This window comes from Aptenodytes patagonicus, chromosome 15, assembly GCF_965638725.1.
Source record: "Aptenodytes patagonicus chromosome 15, bAptPat1.pri.cur, whole genome shotgun sequence".
Lineage (NCBI taxonomy): Eukaryota > Metazoa > Chordata > Aves > Sphenisciformes > Spheniscidae > Aptenodytes > Aptenodytes patagonicus.
This window is the reverse complement of record NC_134963.1, coordinates 10,940,552-10,958,446: the sequence shown is the minus strand read 5'-3', so window position 1 is coordinate 10,958,446 and position 17,895 is coordinate 10,940,552. Positions and strand designations below refer to the sequence as shown.

Genomic DNA, 17,895 nt, shown 5'->3' with positions numbered 1-17,895 from the left:
GGAAAGTTTCTTTCAGTGCTGCTCACATTTCTCAAGGTCCTGACTACACCGGCTGCAGAATTCACATGTGCATCAACCACATTTTGGATTCAGTAAGAAGGCAGGTTATTAGGAAGTGTCAACAGATGTCTGAAACCTTACGCATACTGTTTTCATAACGTACCAACTCTCTTGACAGATCCACTGTATGTTCAAGAGCATCGGTTTAAACTCCACTTAAATTAAAGAGGAGCCCTGTAAAGTTCTGGGTCATGTCTCGATATATACGTGGTTGTATCCCCTCTTCTGCAAAGTACAAGACCAAAGAAGTTTGACAAGCTGGAAGAAAGTCCAGTTCAACCTTTTAGGAAGGCTTACCACATTTTATAAATAGGCATGTCTGTACAGAAACATATTGAAATGCATGGCCATCTTAAAAAGAGAACTATATCTTTAAAAAATTATCGCTGTTTTCCAAGAGTCCAGAAATATTCTCTGCCATTGCAGGAAGCATCCTTTTGTTACAGCAGCCCTGTGCATCCCACCCATGCAGTTCAAAGGGAAGTTATACCACAGCAGGAGATACTCTGCTTCCAAAAAGCACATCACAGGCTATTTTAGCTATATAGTCTAGAGCAGCACTGGTCCCAGATCTTGTAGCCACTGGCTTCCATTCTGGCAGCTGTGCCTAGACACCCCTTACTACCGATGGCTCACAACATCCAGTTTGCAGACAGCTGAGTACAGCCAGTTCACTATCACCTTGCTGGCGACTGGAATATTCAGAGGAAATCAGATGCCTTCCTTCTTTTAGGAAGCTGCAGTAAATTGTCTGTGATCGATGTAGTATCCTGAGACATCGGCGTCTGAGATACTGTCCTAGATTGTGGGGTGTTTGTGGGTGTATGAGGCCCACTTGCTGGGGTCTTGTAACCAGGAGTTCCTGTGTGGGCTGGGGAAGGAGTATAGCTGGCTCGCAGGGCTTTGTCTGTATATTTACTTGCAGTCCTGTTTACTAGTCTTTGCAAAGCTGGTGACATTGCTGGGCTTAGTCCTTTCGGAGTGAGGCTAGAATAGAATAAACAGTTTTAAAAGATTTTTACAGTAAAAATCTGTCATTTATCAGGAAGAGCATCAATGCTTCCACAGGCGAGCTCGGTGTCCACTCCCCCCACAGACCAGACCCACTGGCTGCAGAAGTCATTCTGCCTGCAGGTAAATGCAGCCTGTCTCTCTAGAGAGACAAGTGACAGAGAAACCTCCTACATCCCTCCCAAACCTGGGTGGCACTGCCTGCTTTTCCTTTGAGCCTGTTCCGTCCTTCCCGTGACCCAGTCAAGCAAGCCTTATCATGTCTCCTCTTTGCAATGAGGCAAGACACTGATCCAGATGCATTGCTGGGTGGCTGTAGGGCAGAACAGTAATGCTGACAAGAGGGAATATCAAGAACAGCCACCTTCCCTCAGGAATTAAGTTTTTTAATTTCTAAAAACTTTTAGTTTGACTGTACCTCTTCCTGCTTCCAGTACTCTTATAATTCCTCCCTTTCTACATACGTTGATTTAAGTATCATCAGAAAATACCCATCCCGAATTCTGCTGTCAGAACAGAAGTCTCACCTGGCCAAGTTTTCTGTCACTTTTCGAAGTGCCTCCTGCTTCTTTGCTCGGTTTTTAGCTGCCACTTCATTGGCCATCTTGAGTCCTAACCTCTCACGGCGCCCAGGCTCCAGGATCTATAAATGCGTCAAACAGTTCACTCGCCAAGGCACTCATGAGTGCTGCACAAATGAGTCAAAGCACCTTCACAGTTGGATTCCAGCCTACAGGGATCTAAACTGTGGAGAAGTGGGGTCAGCCCACACCTCTCTGCTGCTATATAAAAGCCAGAAAGGACACAGAGAGACCTTCAACCTATCTTAGCAAGTACCAAAAATGGTAAAACCAGTTCAGTCAAGGAGGCAGCCATTATCTCTGGCATTTCCTCCTGCTCTCTCCTAGACAAACAATGTCACCTGTGTCTTGCCTAGCCTGGCCTGTAGCCAGCCAGCTAGCTTGCTCTCAGGCAAACACAGACATTGCTAAACAGCAGGAGTACCAGTCAAGGGCTTCAGCGTCTGACAAAACAGAGGCACATACAGCAAATTACACCTTTCTTAAACTAAGAGTCTCAGACAGCTTACATTCAACGACACCAGCAGGAGACAGGTGGCATGCAGGGTCAGGTGCCATTAGCAAAGCCAGAGCGCCTTTTCTACTCTCAAGTGATACACCTGCCTCAGGCTGTGACAGCCAGAAGATCAAGAAAGAGGGAAATCCTACAATTTCTACCGTTCATACATTAAAATCAGAGAAATCAGGCATTTCTTCAGCTTGCTGTGAAAGCCCCTCTGTCTGGGCCCATCATCAAATATTGAGTCTCACTCTCCTGCCAACAGCGTGTGTTCCACCTCAGGTATCTCCACCAAGTAGCTTTCATGTGGAGCCATGTCCACCTCCACCCTCCAAGCAGAACCTAGATTATTAGTCTCAAGGACTGGGAACACAGCCCAGAGATGTGTCACACTCCCACAACAATGTTAATCTATTAATTACTCACTTGCCTTTCCCTTCTTAGTCCTTCCCCCCTCAAAAGAATGACATGCTGACTCCTGACATGAAATACCTTGAAGGCTGGTCCAGGTGTTCTGTCCACGTAAGGCGTTTCTGACCCTTCTAGACGCAAAGGGGTGCTTTCGATTTCACCCCATGTCATAAAAGGAGACTCATTCACACCTAAAAGAAATTTTAGAAGTCATGCTCATGCAAGACATTTGACTATTCATTCACCACAAAAAAAATCCAGAGAAACAAATTATGAAACACAGCAAATTCATCAAAACACAACGGAGCCCCTCCACTGCAGAGGCAGTGACAGCCGATGTTGAATAGCAACATGTGCTTCCCATTAAAAGGGCACGACCTTAAACTCACAGGATTGCCTGTGGCTGTGTCACCCTCTAGGTTACAACACCCAAGCACTGTTCTTTCCATGTGTTTATTTTTGCATTTGGTGAGCTTTTGCTTAGTGACACTTTCATTTTTTCCTCTGCAGTACTAGTCTTCCCCTCTGCTATTGTATGAAAACTCCTTCAACACAGGGAACTATTTAAAAAGCAGGGAAACGGGCAGAGGACTCAAGATACATGTAATAGCCAAACGTACCCTCAATTCATCTTGAGGCTAGCGTGTACCAAACAGCGACTGCCCCTTGTCTAACAGCTGCAACTGCAGAATAGATTCTAAGAGCCTGATTAAGTCACTGGCTAGAAAATCCTGCTGCCCAGGGTTTGGAAAAGGCGTTTACAATGGAGAAAGGAGGTGCGCTCCAAATGCCACCTACAGGCTTTCCAGAGGAAAAGCCTCAGTATGTTCACCTTTTAGCATAATAACAAAAGACAGGGAAACGTAATGGCTGGTGAAGAACAGCTAAAAATTCAGATACCACATTTCAACTGGAATAAAAAATAATCAGTTTGTTCTAACTGAAAGTATCCTGCAGCTAATACACCTGAACAAAAGGAATCTATAATACACAAGTGTATTCAGACAAAGGAAGAACCTAGAAAGCAGACGACCTGGAGGAAAACAGTAGGTTAGACTGTGAAGGAAGTGAGACGTGCCACATCCCTATTAGCCAGGCTGAACCATCACTCAGCAAACTACTGGACACACTGACACAAATGCTCCTCATTTTGAAAAATGAACACCTGACCTCGTTGGAAGGTTAATGTTTGTGAAACGTTTGAATTCTTATCTTTAAGCTCTAGAGAAGCATCACCCAGGGATAAAACAAGCAGCCACAGCACCCCAGTTGCCTAGGAAGGCTCACTGCCCTCTAGATGATTCCTAAGCAATGACACAGCAGCTTGCTCAGAGCCTCTCGGGTACAGCATGACTCCTCTTGCCAGTGTATTGGACTAGGACTTAAGCACTGCATCGAGCTGGCATACACAGCACACAAGAAAGTCACCAGCTCATGAGACATATACGGATAGAAGGCTTACCTCCTTGTCTAAACCAACAATGATACCCCAGTGTTGAACAAACAGAGCACCAAAATAAGTGCAGTAGCAGTCCCCTTACATCAGAAAAAATAAGAAAACCCTCTTACCAGGGGCAGGAGAGGGGGTAGCCACAAATCCATATCCATTCACTTTTGGAGACTCTTGGGGTATCAGTTCTTTCCCATCTGGTCCCACTTTGCCCTGTTTGTACTGAAATAAAAAGAGACAATGCCATCCATGTGGAGAAAGGTGTGAGACAGCTGTATCTAGCACACACACAGTTCTCCTGGTTGACGAACAACACTAGAGGACAGAGTCTAACAAGATTTTAGTCAGAAGAAGTAAAATTATCCAACCTGAGCATTGAGGGCTGCAGCTTGTTGGAGCTGTGATTTGCTCACGGCTTGGCTAAAAGGGTCCTTCACAAAACGGGTGTTTCGATGGATAACTTCCCTGGGCTTCTTAAATACGCCATCCTGATCAGGTACACCTTGAAAAGCAAAATGTCTTTTAAGAAAGGGCTCAGGTAACACTAGGCAGTGTGCTCTAAAGCTCCCAACCAATGTGACACTTGCCACACATTCCTACACAACACAGAATCCATCAGCAGTTGCGGTATGTATCTCTAGTGATTTAAAACAAAATTTGCACTATATATATACTTTGTAACACCTGAAATCTATAAAATTAAGATAATTTTTTTTTTTTTTAAGAAAACACTCAACAAGACTTTCTTTTCTCTACTTACTGGTTTGCAGAAATTATCGATTGTACATTTATAGCCAAAAAGAAAACCGAGTTTCCAAAATGATGTAGTTTTTCTATAGCAACCAAGGGACCAACAAGCCCAAGCAGCACTCTTTGAACAAAAGCAAAGAATGAATAAAGACAAGAAAGTGCTCATAAATAAGATAGACCAAACCGGAAAGAGCTTTGGCTCCTGAAGACAAGTGCTTCTATAATACAGATAATGAGCTTCTCAGTGACAAACAGAACATGATCAAACTTTGCAATCAGAGACAAAGGAGCAAGGTCCAAAGAAAGAAAAGGAGAAAAAAAAAAAAGGAAAAAAGACTTTTTAAACAACTTTACATATCTGAGCTTCACAGAAGAAAAAGTGCAGTATTACCAGTAAGAGCTGCTCAGTCATCTATAGGAGTGCTGTAAGCATTGTTTGGAGTCAACCCACCTAGAACCAACGCCTCTCCTGAGAAACCTGCGCGCCTCACCTGTCGGATAATACATGAGGGTGTTTCGAGCCGTGTACTCCCAGGTCTCCAGTCCAGCTTTCACATTCTCCAGAGCTTGCTGCTCTGCTGAAGGAAGTGCCAGGTTCTCATTTCGTCGCTGAAAGGGCGATGGGAAACAAAAAAAATAAAAAAAGGAAAAAATAAATCAGATCTGAAACAGACTCCTGCAACCTTTTAATCAGGCATACACAACTTGGAGAGCTCAATCATGAGCTCAGCTACCTGCCCTAGCACACTTTCATCTGGCACGGCACAAGCACTCTCTCTCTGGCAAATGGCATTTGAGAAACCGTCCTGTTCCCAGGTGAGCTTGCAAACAACAACTCCATATGCAGTTCTGGTATAAAAACAACTGAGAACTAAAGAATTAACTTCTCAGAAAGATTATGTTTATGACTTTGTTTATTACATCTTGTGACAACACTTGTGATGGCTCAAACTACTTCTGTTTTTTTTCTATCTACTAATCAAAATTCAAATGAAGCATTCATTGCTAAATAAGGGAAGAGCAACATATGACACATATCTAATATTAAGGCAGTCTACAAGGCTTTGGCATGTAACCTTGGGGGAATATTTGTACCATCCTAGTCTCATGCAAACTATGTTAGCTGAGGCAAGCAGTAACCAAAGAACAGATGCTTCTTCAATACTGAATCAGAGAGTTTTCAAACATTTACATAGGCAGTGCAGGTATGGAAGCATTTGACATATTCACGCAATTACTTGCGTGCTGTTACCAGCATACTAGTATCACTGATACCAAAAAGAAACTAACAGAATGCAGTCAGCCACCGATAAGTGGTGGACCATTTTAAAATTCTCACACTAATTAAACTAGACAATTACTGCCAGAAGCTAATATTAAAGACATCAACTGATGTTGTCTTTAATAGGTATCGTCCATGTATATTTAAATAGCAGTATTGTCACTGAATACGTTAAATGAGGCATAGCGAACTTGTCTGCTACACTAACAGACACGCTGCGCAAGGACGTGCAAGGTCTGAACAGAGTGCTGGCTGACAAGAAGACGCACAACATCAGCACAAGACCGGCTCCGGCAACTTCACCTTGACCTGAAACAACCCCTGTGCTTTGGGAATGTTCTCCTGCCGCCTGCCTTTTAATTCTGGATGAAAGCATTCAAGCAAAGAAGATGCATAAGGAGCCACAGAGGGCATTTCTACTGTAACAGACTCTGAGGGTTTACATTAGCTGGGATAAAAACATGACACTCACAACAGCAGCAGTAAACACTCATGCGTCAGTGCCAAACTTCATTAAAAGGCACCGCAGCTCACATCCATCACTGACACACACATCTGGCAACAGTGCCAGCTGCTTACTGCTGATGGACAAAGATCGACATGGCAGCCCGAGAACAGCTCCTGAACCTCCCACGAAGCTAGCTGAGGAAGACAGCACAGCCAGCCATACTGTGTACAGTACTTTACTTCGGCAGCTGAATGGATTATTACTGATAATAGAAACAGAAAAATGAAGACAGACAGACAATCTAACCGTGAATAATAAAGGGCTGATGGACAAACAGCAGGAACTGTTCTCAGCTGCTCTCCTCGGTCCTGCTGCTTATGGAAGAGACTGCCGAGAACTGCAATACTTGCACTTAGTGCAATGCTTCACAGTCTCAAAGCTTTAGGAAGAGACAGATCCTCAGCAACTATGTCAACACTATTCTTGGGTTACAGATGGGGAAAAAACAGAACTGCAAAAGGAAGCAATGAGCTGTCACAGGACCCAGGAAACTCAGGCTTAGCTCAGATTTAGATGTGATCACCCCATGCACCTACTATTCAAAATCAAGACCTTTCTATTCTTATTCAATAATATGAGTAATTCAACAGTCTAACACAATAGCCCCATGCTCAGAACCAATGAATTCTCATCCGTATTTATAGCAGGATTTGAAAACAGAGGGTGAAATAATATTCTCCTTAATCAAACAAGAAAGAAATATAGTAAAATGGTGTTTCCCTGTTGTGTCACTTTGGAAGAGCAGAGATACAGCTGAGCCATTTCCCTACCTGGGCATACTGCTCTTCTGCACTGTACAGCCAAGCATGCTTGACTTTCTCCTTCTCTTTGGCCACTTCCATGATCTGCTCAAACGAAGCATTATCTTCACTCGTGTGTTTTGCTAAGAAGCTGTCCAGACTGGGAAGCACATCTTTATCATCTTTTTCTGCTTCTCCTAGCAAGAGAAGGGAAGAAGCCTGAGAAAGGTTAATACCTCCCTTTCTATGAGAGCACTATACATAACTCTTGATCCCTTCTGACAGCGAGCTTTCTACGGACCGACTAATAATTAACACAAAGCTCAGTGAAAAAAAAAATACACGCAGAATGATACAATAATAAATTCTTTTTGGGTAGCATATAACCAACTTTCACATAAAACCTTTTATGGCATTTATAGCTATTTGTGTTAAAGGGAAAACGCACAAGTGGCCAGGTGCTAGCAGACATTTTTAATATACTATATGAATAGCTCTGCCCCTACAATCTTTGCTTACTTACAGAATTAATTGCAGGTGATGCAGTGTGCTGCTTTTGGCTGGGACAGAGTTAATTTTCTCCACAGTAGCTGGTATGGGGCTGTGTTTTGGATTTGTGCTGGAAACAGCGTTGATAACACAGGGATGTTTTCGTTACTGCTGAGCAGGGCTGACACAGAGTCAAGGCCTTTTCTGCTCCTCACCCCACCCCACCAGCGAGCAGGCTGGGGGTGCACGAGAAGCTGGGAGGGGACACAGCCAGGACAGCTGACGCCAGCTGATCCAAAGGGATATTCCACACCATATGATGTCATGCCCAGCATATACAGCTGGGGGAAGAAGGGGGGGACGTTCGGAGTGATGGCGTTTGTCTTCCCAAGTAACTATTATGCGTGACGGAGCCCTGCTTTCCTGGAGATGGCTGAACACCTGCCTGCCCATGGGAAGAAGTGAATGAATTCCTTGTTTTGCTTTGCTTGTGTGCGCGGCTTTTGCTTTACCCATTAAGCTGTCTTTATCTCAACCCATGAGTTTTCTCACTTTTCCTCTTCCGATTCTCTCCCCCATCCCACCGGTGGGGGGAGTAAGCGAGCGGCTGGGTGGGGCTTAGTTGCTGGCTGGGGTTGAACCACAACACACAGGAAAAATTTACTGCCTTCAAAGAGACCAACTGAGTTCAGAATTTACACAGCCATAAAGAGACCCATAATTGAGAATTCACACACATGACATAAAACATTACATCAAGTTCAACTTCAGAGTGATCATTTTCACCTACTAGAAGGTTAAAGGAAACTGCTTAAACATCTGCTAAATACCCAAAACCCCTACAGGTGACAGGGCTCACAAAAGTATTTTCCTGCTGCTTAAGAATTCAGCTAGAGAAACATCATTCTTCTACCTTCCGCTGCAGCTTTGATGCCAGCTTTGGATTTATTCCCCAGTGGAAGACCACCTGGTTGCACTTCTGGGGTTTCAAACGTGGCCGGCGTAACATCTGTGACAGAAAAAAAAAGGCTCACATGGTTACTAGAGCACGGAACGGGACACTTGCTGTGACATCTTCCACCATAGTAAGGGTCACGTGCCAAACAAGTCACAGAAGACATATCAAGAGAAGAAGAATTTAATTAAAAAGTAGTGAAAAGACTCCAAAATATTCTATTCAATTCTGTCCCAACCACTGAACAAGATTTTGCTCTCGTCTAAGACATTATTTTTCTCCTGCTGGGAAAAATTCACAGGAGAGCCACAGCCCAGTATATTTGTCACCCTATTTACAGCTTTAACCAACAGAAGCAAGCAGCAGCATAACAATCCTAACCTAGGCCAGGGCCAGCACCTACAGTAGGAGAGGAAGGAAAATCACTTGGTGACACACGCCCTGCGCCACAAGAAAGCTAGTTACCTAAACCCCACCATGAGAGCTCAGCCAGGGACTAGGCTTTAGTACAAGAAACATCTGAACTTGAAGTGAAAGCACACACACAACAGGGCACTGGATGCCTGCTAGGTGAACCTCTGATAATCATGAGCTTCCGACACCTTCTGTCCTCAATGTATGAAAATCTTACACATCTGTAGATGCAACAAGAACCCCTAAAACTATAATAAGGATTCAAAACATAACTTAAGAGTTTCTGATAGTATAATATTGCACGTTAGAGCATGTAACATCCCCTAGGGAGCAGGAACTTGGCAAAAGATGTCCGTGAGGAATGGTTATTCAATAGCCATTTTTTCCAAAACAATTCCCTCAAGAAGGAATTATTAGACACCATCAAAGAGAAATTCAGCATCAGCCATCAGACACTGGCTACCGCCCAACCCGGTATACTAATTCCCATGCAATGTCAATCTTGATTCTTTAAGATAAGCACTGCCTGCACAAAGTTAGATAAACCAGAGCAGTAATATTAGATATAAATCCCTTATACCCCAGCGAGCAAGTTCTTACAGGGTGCAGGTGTGTCCCTCGATGATTTACCCAAGGAGGAACCAAATTTGATAGCGATTTGTCTCATTTTCTCCAAGTCGCCGTTTTCTTCAGCCTCCAGATATTCCTTCTGCGCTCGCAACTTCTCCACATCAGGAAAGAAGTCTCGCTGAACGATTTTCTCTAAACTCTACAAACAGAGAGACAACTTCAAGGCCGCGCCGGGACACCTCGGAGTGCCGGCCCAGCTCGGGGCCAGCCGCACACAGCGCTCGGGAAGGCCGGGCAGCCCACGGGCGCTTCAAGCCGAGGCTGGGCCGGTGGCAGCGCGCCGGCAGCCGTCGCCGCAGGACGTGCAGGAGCCCAGGGGGCGGCCCCAGAGCTGCCTCGTCCCCAGGCCCGACCCGCAGCCGGGGTTACGGCGGGCAGTGGCCGCGGGCGGACCCGAGCCGCTCGGCCCGGGTGCCAGGAGAGCGGGGCCTCCCGGGCCCAGGCCCGCCGGCCTACCTCGATGTAGGCCTCCTCATCCAGGATCTTCTTCGGGCGCCTCGGGGCCGGCGGGGTCGACTCCTTCCCCGTCGCCACGGCGGTGCCCGGGGCGGCAGCCGGCACCAAGGCGCCGGAGGAGGCCGCTGGAACCGCCGCCCCCTCCATAGCGCCGAGGGCACGGGTGGCCGGCGAGCGCCCTGACCCTCCTCAGCCGCCGTCGCGAACGCGACGCGGCGTCACGTCGCGACGCGGCGTCACGTCACGCCGCCGCGCCACGGGGAGCCGGAACGTCCCGCGCTCGCCGCCCCGCCCGGGAGAGACGCGCGGAGCCGTGCGCGCGGCGGCCAGCGCGCCCCCTGCCGGCCGGGAGGACCCGCCCCGTCCCGCTCCGTGACAACGACGCGACCTCGGCCCGGCGGGGCGGCGGCGGCCTCGCGGCCTGGGCTCTGCCGGGCCGCGGGGACTGCGGCCGGGAGACCGGCCCCCGGCCTGGGGGCAGCCGCGGGGGGCGCAGCCTGTCCCTGCCGGTGCAGGCCGGGGCCGGGGTGAGGCCTTTGGCACCCACGGGCCGCGCGTTGGGTCTCTCCCCCGCCAGCACCACCCCCGGCCGCGCCCGGGGCTCCTCAGAAACACCCCGGGCTCCCCGGGGAGCGGGGGCCACCGCCTGGCTGCTCGAGGGCTGTGGAAGGCCTCCCCGGCGCCGCGGGGCGGGCGAAGGCCCCGCGGGGAGCCGGCACCGCTGGCAGGCATGGCCAGGGCCCCCCCCACTGCCGGCTCTCCACAGCTCTCCACAGCACGCACGGAGGTGACGGGGACAGTTTTATTTATCTCGCGGCTTTACAGGACGTGGTTTCTCTTCAGCCCCGCCGGGGACACGGGCACCGCTTGCACTGACGGGGAACCGCCGCGGGCTGGCCGCGGAGGTGAGCTGGGCGCTCACCGTGCCAAGCCCTTTCACCACAACGGATGGATCACCTCTCCCACGGGCTGCAGGGAGAAATCCCTGTTTATTTGTTAAGGAACAAATGGGCCGTTCGGTAAGCTCAACCCCAAAAGCGACTCTGGATGCCATCGAGGTGCTGAAAATAGGAAACATTCATTTGCAGGGTATTTTGCAAATCTACAGTGGTAAAACAAGCACAAATACTACCTGCACAGAGCAGAGACAAGGAGGGGAGTCTCCCCTTCTCCTGAAGCGCACACATTTAACACTGGTACAGCTCTGTCGCCTGCACAGGCTTTTGGCAGTGGTTTCTGCTTAAGCATCTGAGGGTCATGCCTGGTGAGTTATTTGCCACGTGAACTAGGTTTGGAAGAGAAACTGGGATGTGAAAGTACCATGTCTGCTTTTACCTGTCCTCCTCCTCTGGGAATCACAGAGATTCCCTTTTGCTTCATTAGTACCCCTCGGGCTACCGCCCTACGGAACCTGCCAGCTACGGGAAATGGGTGCTCTTGGCATTCCTCTGCTGAGATGCAGCCTGCGACCACTAACAGCTCTCTTCAGAGGGCTTCTTGGTGCCTTGAAGGATCAGCGCTGAAGCAGACGCCCTCTTCTGATGCCGCCACTTGGCCCGACGGTTTTTAAACCAAACCTACAAAATGCAAAACGAGAAAAGAAGAACTTTTGCATTTCATGTGTTACTTGGAGGGGGGCAGGCAGTTACACTCCTGGGCTGTACAGCGTAAGCTTTAGGATACTGCAGTGTATTTCCCGATACAAAAGTTTGGTACAAAATTTAATCAGTCCCGCCCCTGCAATCCTGCTGAGATACATGTAAGGGGCACAAGGGAGCTGGGACCCCCCCCATGGCAAATTCGGAAGTCATGCAGATCACATAAATAAGGAATATACAGTCGGGTGCAGGGGATGAGCAGAACTGGGCATGTCTGTGTTTATATAGATTAATCTAGGAGAGACGGAGTGAGTGGATTTACGGGACCGGAACAAATCAGCCCAGCAGAACTGTTTTATATTCTTCCGTTGCTTGCCACACCTAAACTGTGTTTTGTCGAATACCCAATGATGGTTTTTAAAATGAGGCCCTGGGTCTGCAGCTCCCAAAAAAGACACTGCGATGCCCCGGACTGTGTTCTCAGGGGGTTGCAGCAAACAGTACTTCACCGAGTGGCAGGATCTCACCTCTACCCTCTCCTCCTTCAAGTGAATGCGGTTTGCCAGGTGCTCACGGGTGATGACATCCGGGTACTGGTTCTGATGGAAAAGCGTCTCCAGGGCCTGCAGCTGATCCTCGGTGAATATGGTGCGATGCCGGCGCGTCCGGCGCTGGATCTGGTGGAAAGTCTGCAGCTTGCTCAGGCTCCCCTGGGGACTCTTGCAGACCCTGACCGCCGAGTGGAAGAGCTGCATGGGCCAGGGGAACCGGGCGTCTGCAGGGGGAGAGGTACAGCAGCAGCATTAGGGGTGATGGGCCGAAGCACCCATCTTGCTCAAGGCAGTTCATACACAAGTTGCATCTGCACATGTGGCTTGGAAGGAGGCAGGCGGCCAGCTGGTGTGGGTGACGAGCTGCGCGATCACCATGCAAGTGAGAGAAGGGCCTAGAGCATCACTTTGGGAGAAGTGTGCAGGCAGGGAGCACTGGCTGGGTTTTCCTTGTTTACTTACCGATTGCACTATGGCCAGCTCCAGAAAATGGATGGAAACTCACAGCCCAGCTAGGACCTGAGTTTCAGTCCCGACACAGCGGATTTGTGAACTTTCAGGATGCTCTTGAACTGCATTTTTAAGGGTTTGCTACTTTTTTTTTTTTTTTTTTTTTGCTAGATGCAGTAATTTTGCTAGATGTAGCCAAAAACTCTTTTCCTTAAAGAGCAAGTGAGGCTCCCCAGGGCCAGCGTTGTCAGGAAGCACAGGCACAGCTCTGTGCATGGGCAGCATGACCATGGGGCCCACACTCCACAGAGAACTTCCACCCCTAGAAGCATCATCCTCTCAAGTGTTTTACAATAGAACAGTAATAGACAGTAATAAATAGTCCCTGCTGCTTTTAAAAACCTGGTAGCATTGCAGGTAAAAGTGCCTGCTCTTGGGAGCTGTGCTGAGAATGGATCCTGCTGCCCCTCGCCGGAGCTGGGATCTGAGAAGACGACCGTGGTGGCAGGCCAGACGCTATATTGTCACTCGACGCCCAGGTTCTCCCCTCCACCCAGCACTGGCACCAGCCCCTCCATGAGCCCTACGCCGTGAAACAAACCCAAACACTCACCCAGCCAACTCGGCAAGTCCTGCCGGGAACGGGTGCTCGTGTGAGAACAGCAGCAGCAGTTGCAGCCTGCCCCTTCCAGCTCCCCTTCCTCCTCCTCCTCCTCCTCCTCTTCCTCCTGCAGGGAGCTGGCCGGGATGGCCTCCAGCTCACACAGCCCCTTGGGTGCGCAGTCCAAGATGCCCCGCAGGCACAGCGGGACCAGGACCTGGGGGGTCTTCTCTGCTGGGCTGGAGAGGATGTCCTCGATGCTGAACGAACACGGCTTCTTGAGGCCTCTCCTGCCGGCATCGGCGTCCGATGCTGGCTCCGAAGACATCCTCTGCCGGCAGCAGTGGCCGCAGGAACAGGCAGCTCACGCTGAGCGGGGTTTGTTCTCCGTGTGCTAACTCTGGAGTGGGGTCTCGCAAGGAAAAGGACAGATTACGTAGCTTTTAAAACGGACCGGCGAAGCCATCCGGGATCACTGCCTTGTCTTGGCGTTTCAAGTGACTGTCATTCTTGCAGCCAAGTTTTTATTTTATACGCACATGCACTTTTTCTCCCTGTAACCTAGCTGCTTTATAACTGAAGCCACCCTAAATATATATATATAGAGAGAGATATAATCCCTTTGGAAAGAAAACCGTAAACCCCCCTGTGAATAAAATAAATTCTAACTAATCTTGGCAGCTTTGTGAAGGGTTAGTCTGGATCTAAGATTTAGCTAATCCCACAAAAATGACCGGGGAAGGAAATCTGATTTCTCCATCTCGGGTGTAGATTTGAGGTGGTTATGATCTCCATTGTGCTGCCGCCTCCGATCCAAGGAAGGGGGAGGATAGCTGTTCCCAGCCCGGAAATGGACCAGAGGATTAACTCCTTAAAAGAAGCAAATTATCCCTTTCTCTGGCCAAATGAAAGCTTTCCCATCAAAAGAGAGCTGTCATATCATACAATATGAGAGAGGAGAGAGTTCAGCTTAATAAAAAATAATTTTTAATGATAGCACAGCCTTTGGCTGTGCCAGAACTCTCTGTGAAAGTTGATTTATTTTCTGCTGAAAGCAGAAAAATTGTATTTTCCCTCCTTCCCCTTTCCCCCACCTCTGCTGCTCTAATCATAGCGATAATGCAGATGCTTTGCATGTATCCAACGTACTCTTTGCAAGGATTCAAAGCCCTTAATAAATTAGATTACTGGTAGCTCATGGCAGTTCTGTGACGTTGCTTAGTGGCATGTAGCCACCTCCTGTACAGCTGAGCTGTACCCCTGCTCAGCATCGGGAAGGGAAGGGGACGATTGCTGCCTGCTGCCTCCGTGTGCAGGCAGGCAGCGAGGTCCCACAGCAGCTCGGGCAGGAGCATGGTCTTGGTGCCACAGCTAATGGGTGGTTCAGGGAGCCCCGAGCAGCCAGGATGGCTGCCGGGGGCAGCCAGGCTTCCCCAAAGTTTTGTCAGTTCAATTCCCAACTTCTTCTGTCCAGCAAGAGAAACTGGGGTGAGGCTACGGCCGAGAGCGGTGACTCAGGATGGGAGGGGACGCCTGGCACCCACTCTCCCGAGGGCAAACAGCAGGGCCTGGCAGATGCGATCCACAGGAGGAGAGAGGACATCTTCCATCTTGGGTTTATAACTGAAATAAGTAGATGGGGTTAAAATAAAGAAGGTCTGGTTGAGCTCAGGTTGCTTAGGAAAGTTTAAAGCCAAGTTCTCTTGCCCTCAGTGCAGTTTAAGCCAAGGCGAGTAGCAAGGCTTCAGGAGCTCATGTGGGGAATGCTCTCCTGCTTGGTGTTTCTTTGCAGGGGAGAGAAGATACCAGTCCCACTCACGGCACACCGAGGAGACAGACAGGTGACTGCTGTGAAACCATTGCACATCTAAGGTCCTCGTGGCACCTCGCGACTTCATGCTGAACAGCCCAGCAAACCCTCCAGCATCACGCGGACATGAGAGCCAGTCTCCCGGAGAGCCCCCTCTCAGTCCCTGTTCTTTTCTCCCTGGCCCTGCTTTCTGCCTGCCCTTCCTCACCCTGCTGGTCTCCCAGCGCCGGGAAGAGATGCCCCATAGCCGCTCTACCTGTGACCCTCAAATCTCTGTAAAATCTCACTTAAAACCAAACCACTACTCTTTCTTCCATCCCTTTATTTGCCTCTCCTTCAGCTATTCCGATGGCGTAACATAAGTTATAACCACACTCTATGAATCTTCATATATTTGCTGTAGGTTTGAGAGGAAGACGCCTCTGTAGCCGCCTGGTCTGGACATGTTCACTGCTGCCCTGCCAAGGTGTCAGTGCTCCAGAGAGGCACTGGGGATGCACTAACGCCAGGGATCATTGCAAACTGCTCCCAGCTTTTATGCATGTGCCCAAACGCTGACACAGGGGATGGATGTGGGGCCGGGTTCTGCTCCCCACACCATGCCGGTCCAGAGCAACGGCAGGGGAGGCGAGCTGGGACGTGCCATGGGCAGGCGCAGGATCCGACCCTTTCTGCTCTCGGCTGTAATAATCATAGGCCTGAAGCGGATTAATTCTCCTTCCCCATCCTTAACAAAGGACGCCTTTCCCTGGCCTCCCCTACCCGTCCCTGCCTTCCCACCGCACATGCACTTAGCCTATTAGGATCTCTGCTGATTGCTTTCTTTCATTCCTCCCGTACCTTTCACTTCAGAAAATGGACTGGTAATACTTCTTTTATCAAAGAATTATGGGATTTAGGACCCAGATCTTACAAAGAGACTTTTGATAGCTGCTGGTAATCAAATCCCAATCGGCAGACACTTCTCTGCACCCTGTTACCGGAGAGGAATAAAGGAAAGGGATTATTGATGTTCTGTTTACTGAGCCTCCAGGAGATAGGATCGCTGGGCTATTTCATATTAGAAAAGGGAAGGAAAATAAAACAAGAAAGAAAAAAAATGCAGACAAGGGAGGACAATATAGATATAGATAAAAAGAAAAGAAACAGGCTCTTATCATTTTCTTATTGGTTAAGGAGATTCCAAAGCCATTATAGAGGATTAGCAAAAAGGTTAATCTGCTTTAGCCGTTCGCTTGTCAAAAGTGAATTTATAGGGTTTGAAATCCTTCCTATGGTGAAACCAGAAAAAAATCCCCCTCTTCCTCCCCTGCCCCTCCCTTCTGCAGGCAGCACAAGGGGATGGGAACGGGAGCTTTGGAGACCCTAAAACACAGGAGCACCCTGCCTCGCCTTGCCCCTGCCTGGGTGCTGGCACCCATGGGAGCTCTGGTTTGGCAGCGCTTCCCCCCACTCCCTCACCCCTGTGGGGTGACCGCAGGGCTTGGGGAGTGGAAGAGCATGTCTGAGGGACGTGACCGTCCTCCTGCACTGCTCTGCCTTACCTGGGGTAAGTCCCGGGCTGTTTCACTGGTTGATACTGGCAGCAGTCAGGGCAAACCTGGACCCGTGGCTGGATTTGGGCATCCAGGTTGATTTCTAAAGCAGAACAGAGATGGACACTGCTGGCAAACGTTGCCAAAAAGTACAGGCTGGGGCCTTTCTGTCCCCAAGCACAGCGCTCACCCAGGGAGCCACATCTCAGCATCCTCCTGGTCACCCAGCGCAGATGCTGGCCCGTCCCAGCCGTGCATTCCTGGGCTGCCCGTGCCACTGATTCACCCAAGCAGCCGATGCCCATCGTTCGCCCCAGTGCCACTGTGAGGGAAAAACCCAGGGGAAAAACAATCCTTCAAGGTCAAAACCAGTCAGGAGCACTATCTTGATAGCCGCTGGGTGAAGTTCAGTGGCATGCATTAGTCAGGAGTTATAACTGTGTTTAATAAAGATGCAGAAATCATAGAATGGGTTGGGTTGGAAGGGACCTTTAAAGGCCATCTAGTCCAACCCCCAAATCATGCCTGTTAAAATAGTTCAACCCTGTGCCGAGTGACAAAAAGAACCTAGGTAAAATCATTTGGATTTAATGATAAGTAACATCAAGTGTTATAATAAATCTGCTCCTCTCTCCAAAGGCCGTTCCATCCCGCAGGAAGAAGCGGAGTCCCTCCGCTGGCTATTCATGTTAATAGTGATGCTGGCTAACAGGGATGCTGGCTAACAGGGATGGTGCCCGTGGCGTAGCAGGAGGACTGCAGGGGACCAAACCTTCTCCGATGCAATGAGGCACGGTGGAGAGAGACGACTATTTCACTCTGAAGCATTTTCATTCGGTATTTCGGAGCTCTTACAGCCACCGCCTCACGCTGTCCGGCTTCCTCCGTGCTCAGCGGCGAGCACCATCTCCCCGGTTTTCGGCCCTTCTGGGGGGCTCTCGCTCTCCACCGACCGTGGAAACAGGTTCAGATGATGTTGCTTTTTCATCCCTGACTCGCAGCCTGCCGTGGATCCGGCGTCGTGCTGAAGGCTGCGGGAGAAGGCGAGCCTCCCCGCCCGGCGACCGCCGGGCGGGGAGGCTCGCCTTCTCCCGCAGCCTTCAGCACGACCGGC

The 17,895-nt window shown here is 49.3% G+C and overlaps 2 protein-coding genes across 2 annotated transcripts; both read right to left on the bottom strand.

The window, feature by feature from the left end:
• Positions 1 to 341: 341 nt before the first annotated feature.
• ESS2 (ess-2 spliceosome associated protein) lies at positions 342 to 10,400 on the bottom strand. Its single transcript, XM_076352760.1, has 10 exons — positions 10,237 to 10,400; positions 9,751 to 9,919; positions 8,695 to 8,790; positions 7,323 to 7,489; positions 5,254 to 5,371; positions 4,381 to 4,514; positions 4,132 to 4,234; positions 2,644 to 2,753; positions 1,599 to 1,714; positions 342 to 1,047 (listed from the first exon to the last, which is right to left on the bottom strand). The coding sequence occupies exons 1-10, from the start codon at positions 10,381 to 10,383 to the stop codon at positions 762 to 764; spliced, it is 1,446 nt and encodes a 481-aa protein (XP_076208875.1). The 5' UTR covers positions 10,384 to 10,400; the 3' UTR covers positions 342 to 761.
• A 654-nt stretch (positions 10,401 to 11,054) lies between these two features.
• Positions 11,055 to 17,792, bottom strand: GSC2 (goosecoid homeobox 2). Its single transcript, XM_076353013.1, has 6 exons — positions 17,554 to 17,792; positions 16,972 to 17,103; positions 16,791 to 16,884; positions 13,449 to 13,848; positions 12,362 to 12,609; positions 11,055 to 11,813 (listed from the first exon to the last, which is right to left on the bottom strand). The coding sequence occupies exons 4-6, from the start codon at positions 13,762 to 13,764 to the stop codon at positions 11,709 to 11,711; spliced, it is 669 nt and encodes a 222-aa protein (XP_076209128.1). The 5' UTR covers positions 13,765 to 13,848; positions 16,791 to 16,884; positions 16,972 to 17,103; positions 17,554 to 17,792; the 3' UTR covers positions 11,055 to 11,708.
• Positions 17,793 to 17,895: the final 103 nt, after the last annotated feature.

What these genes read in the sequence shown, in the direction of transcription:
- GSC2 (XM_076353013.1), bottom strand. Translation starts at nt 13,764, where the DNA reads ATGTCTTCGGAGCCAGCATCGGACGCCGATGCCGGCAGGAGAGGCCTC. An exon ending in GGACTTGCCGAGTTGGCTGG is followed by an intron (nt 12,610 to 13,448) that starts GTGAGTGTTTGG and finishes CTCCCCCTGCAG; the next exon opens with ACGCCCGGTTCCCCTGGCCC. An exon ending in TGAAGGAGGAGAGGGTAGAG is followed by an intron (nt 11,814 to 12,361) that starts GTGAGATCCTGC and finishes TGCATTTTGTAG; the next exon opens with GTTTGGTTTAAAAACCGTCG.
- ESS2 (XM_076352760.1), bottom strand. Translation starts at nt 10,383, where the DNA reads ATGGAGGGGGCGGCGGTTCCAGCGGCCTCCTCCGGCGCCTTGGTGCCG. An exon ending in CCTCATGTATTATCCGACAG is followed by an intron (nt 4,515 to 5,253) that starts GTGAGGCGCGCA and finishes TTGCTTTTCAAG; the next exon opens with GTGTACCTGATCAGGATGGC. An exon ending in GTGACAGAAAACTTGGCCAG is followed by an intron (nt 1,048 to 1,598) that starts GTGAGACTTCTG and finishes ATTCTATTCTAG; the next exon opens with CCTCACTCCGAAAGGACTAA.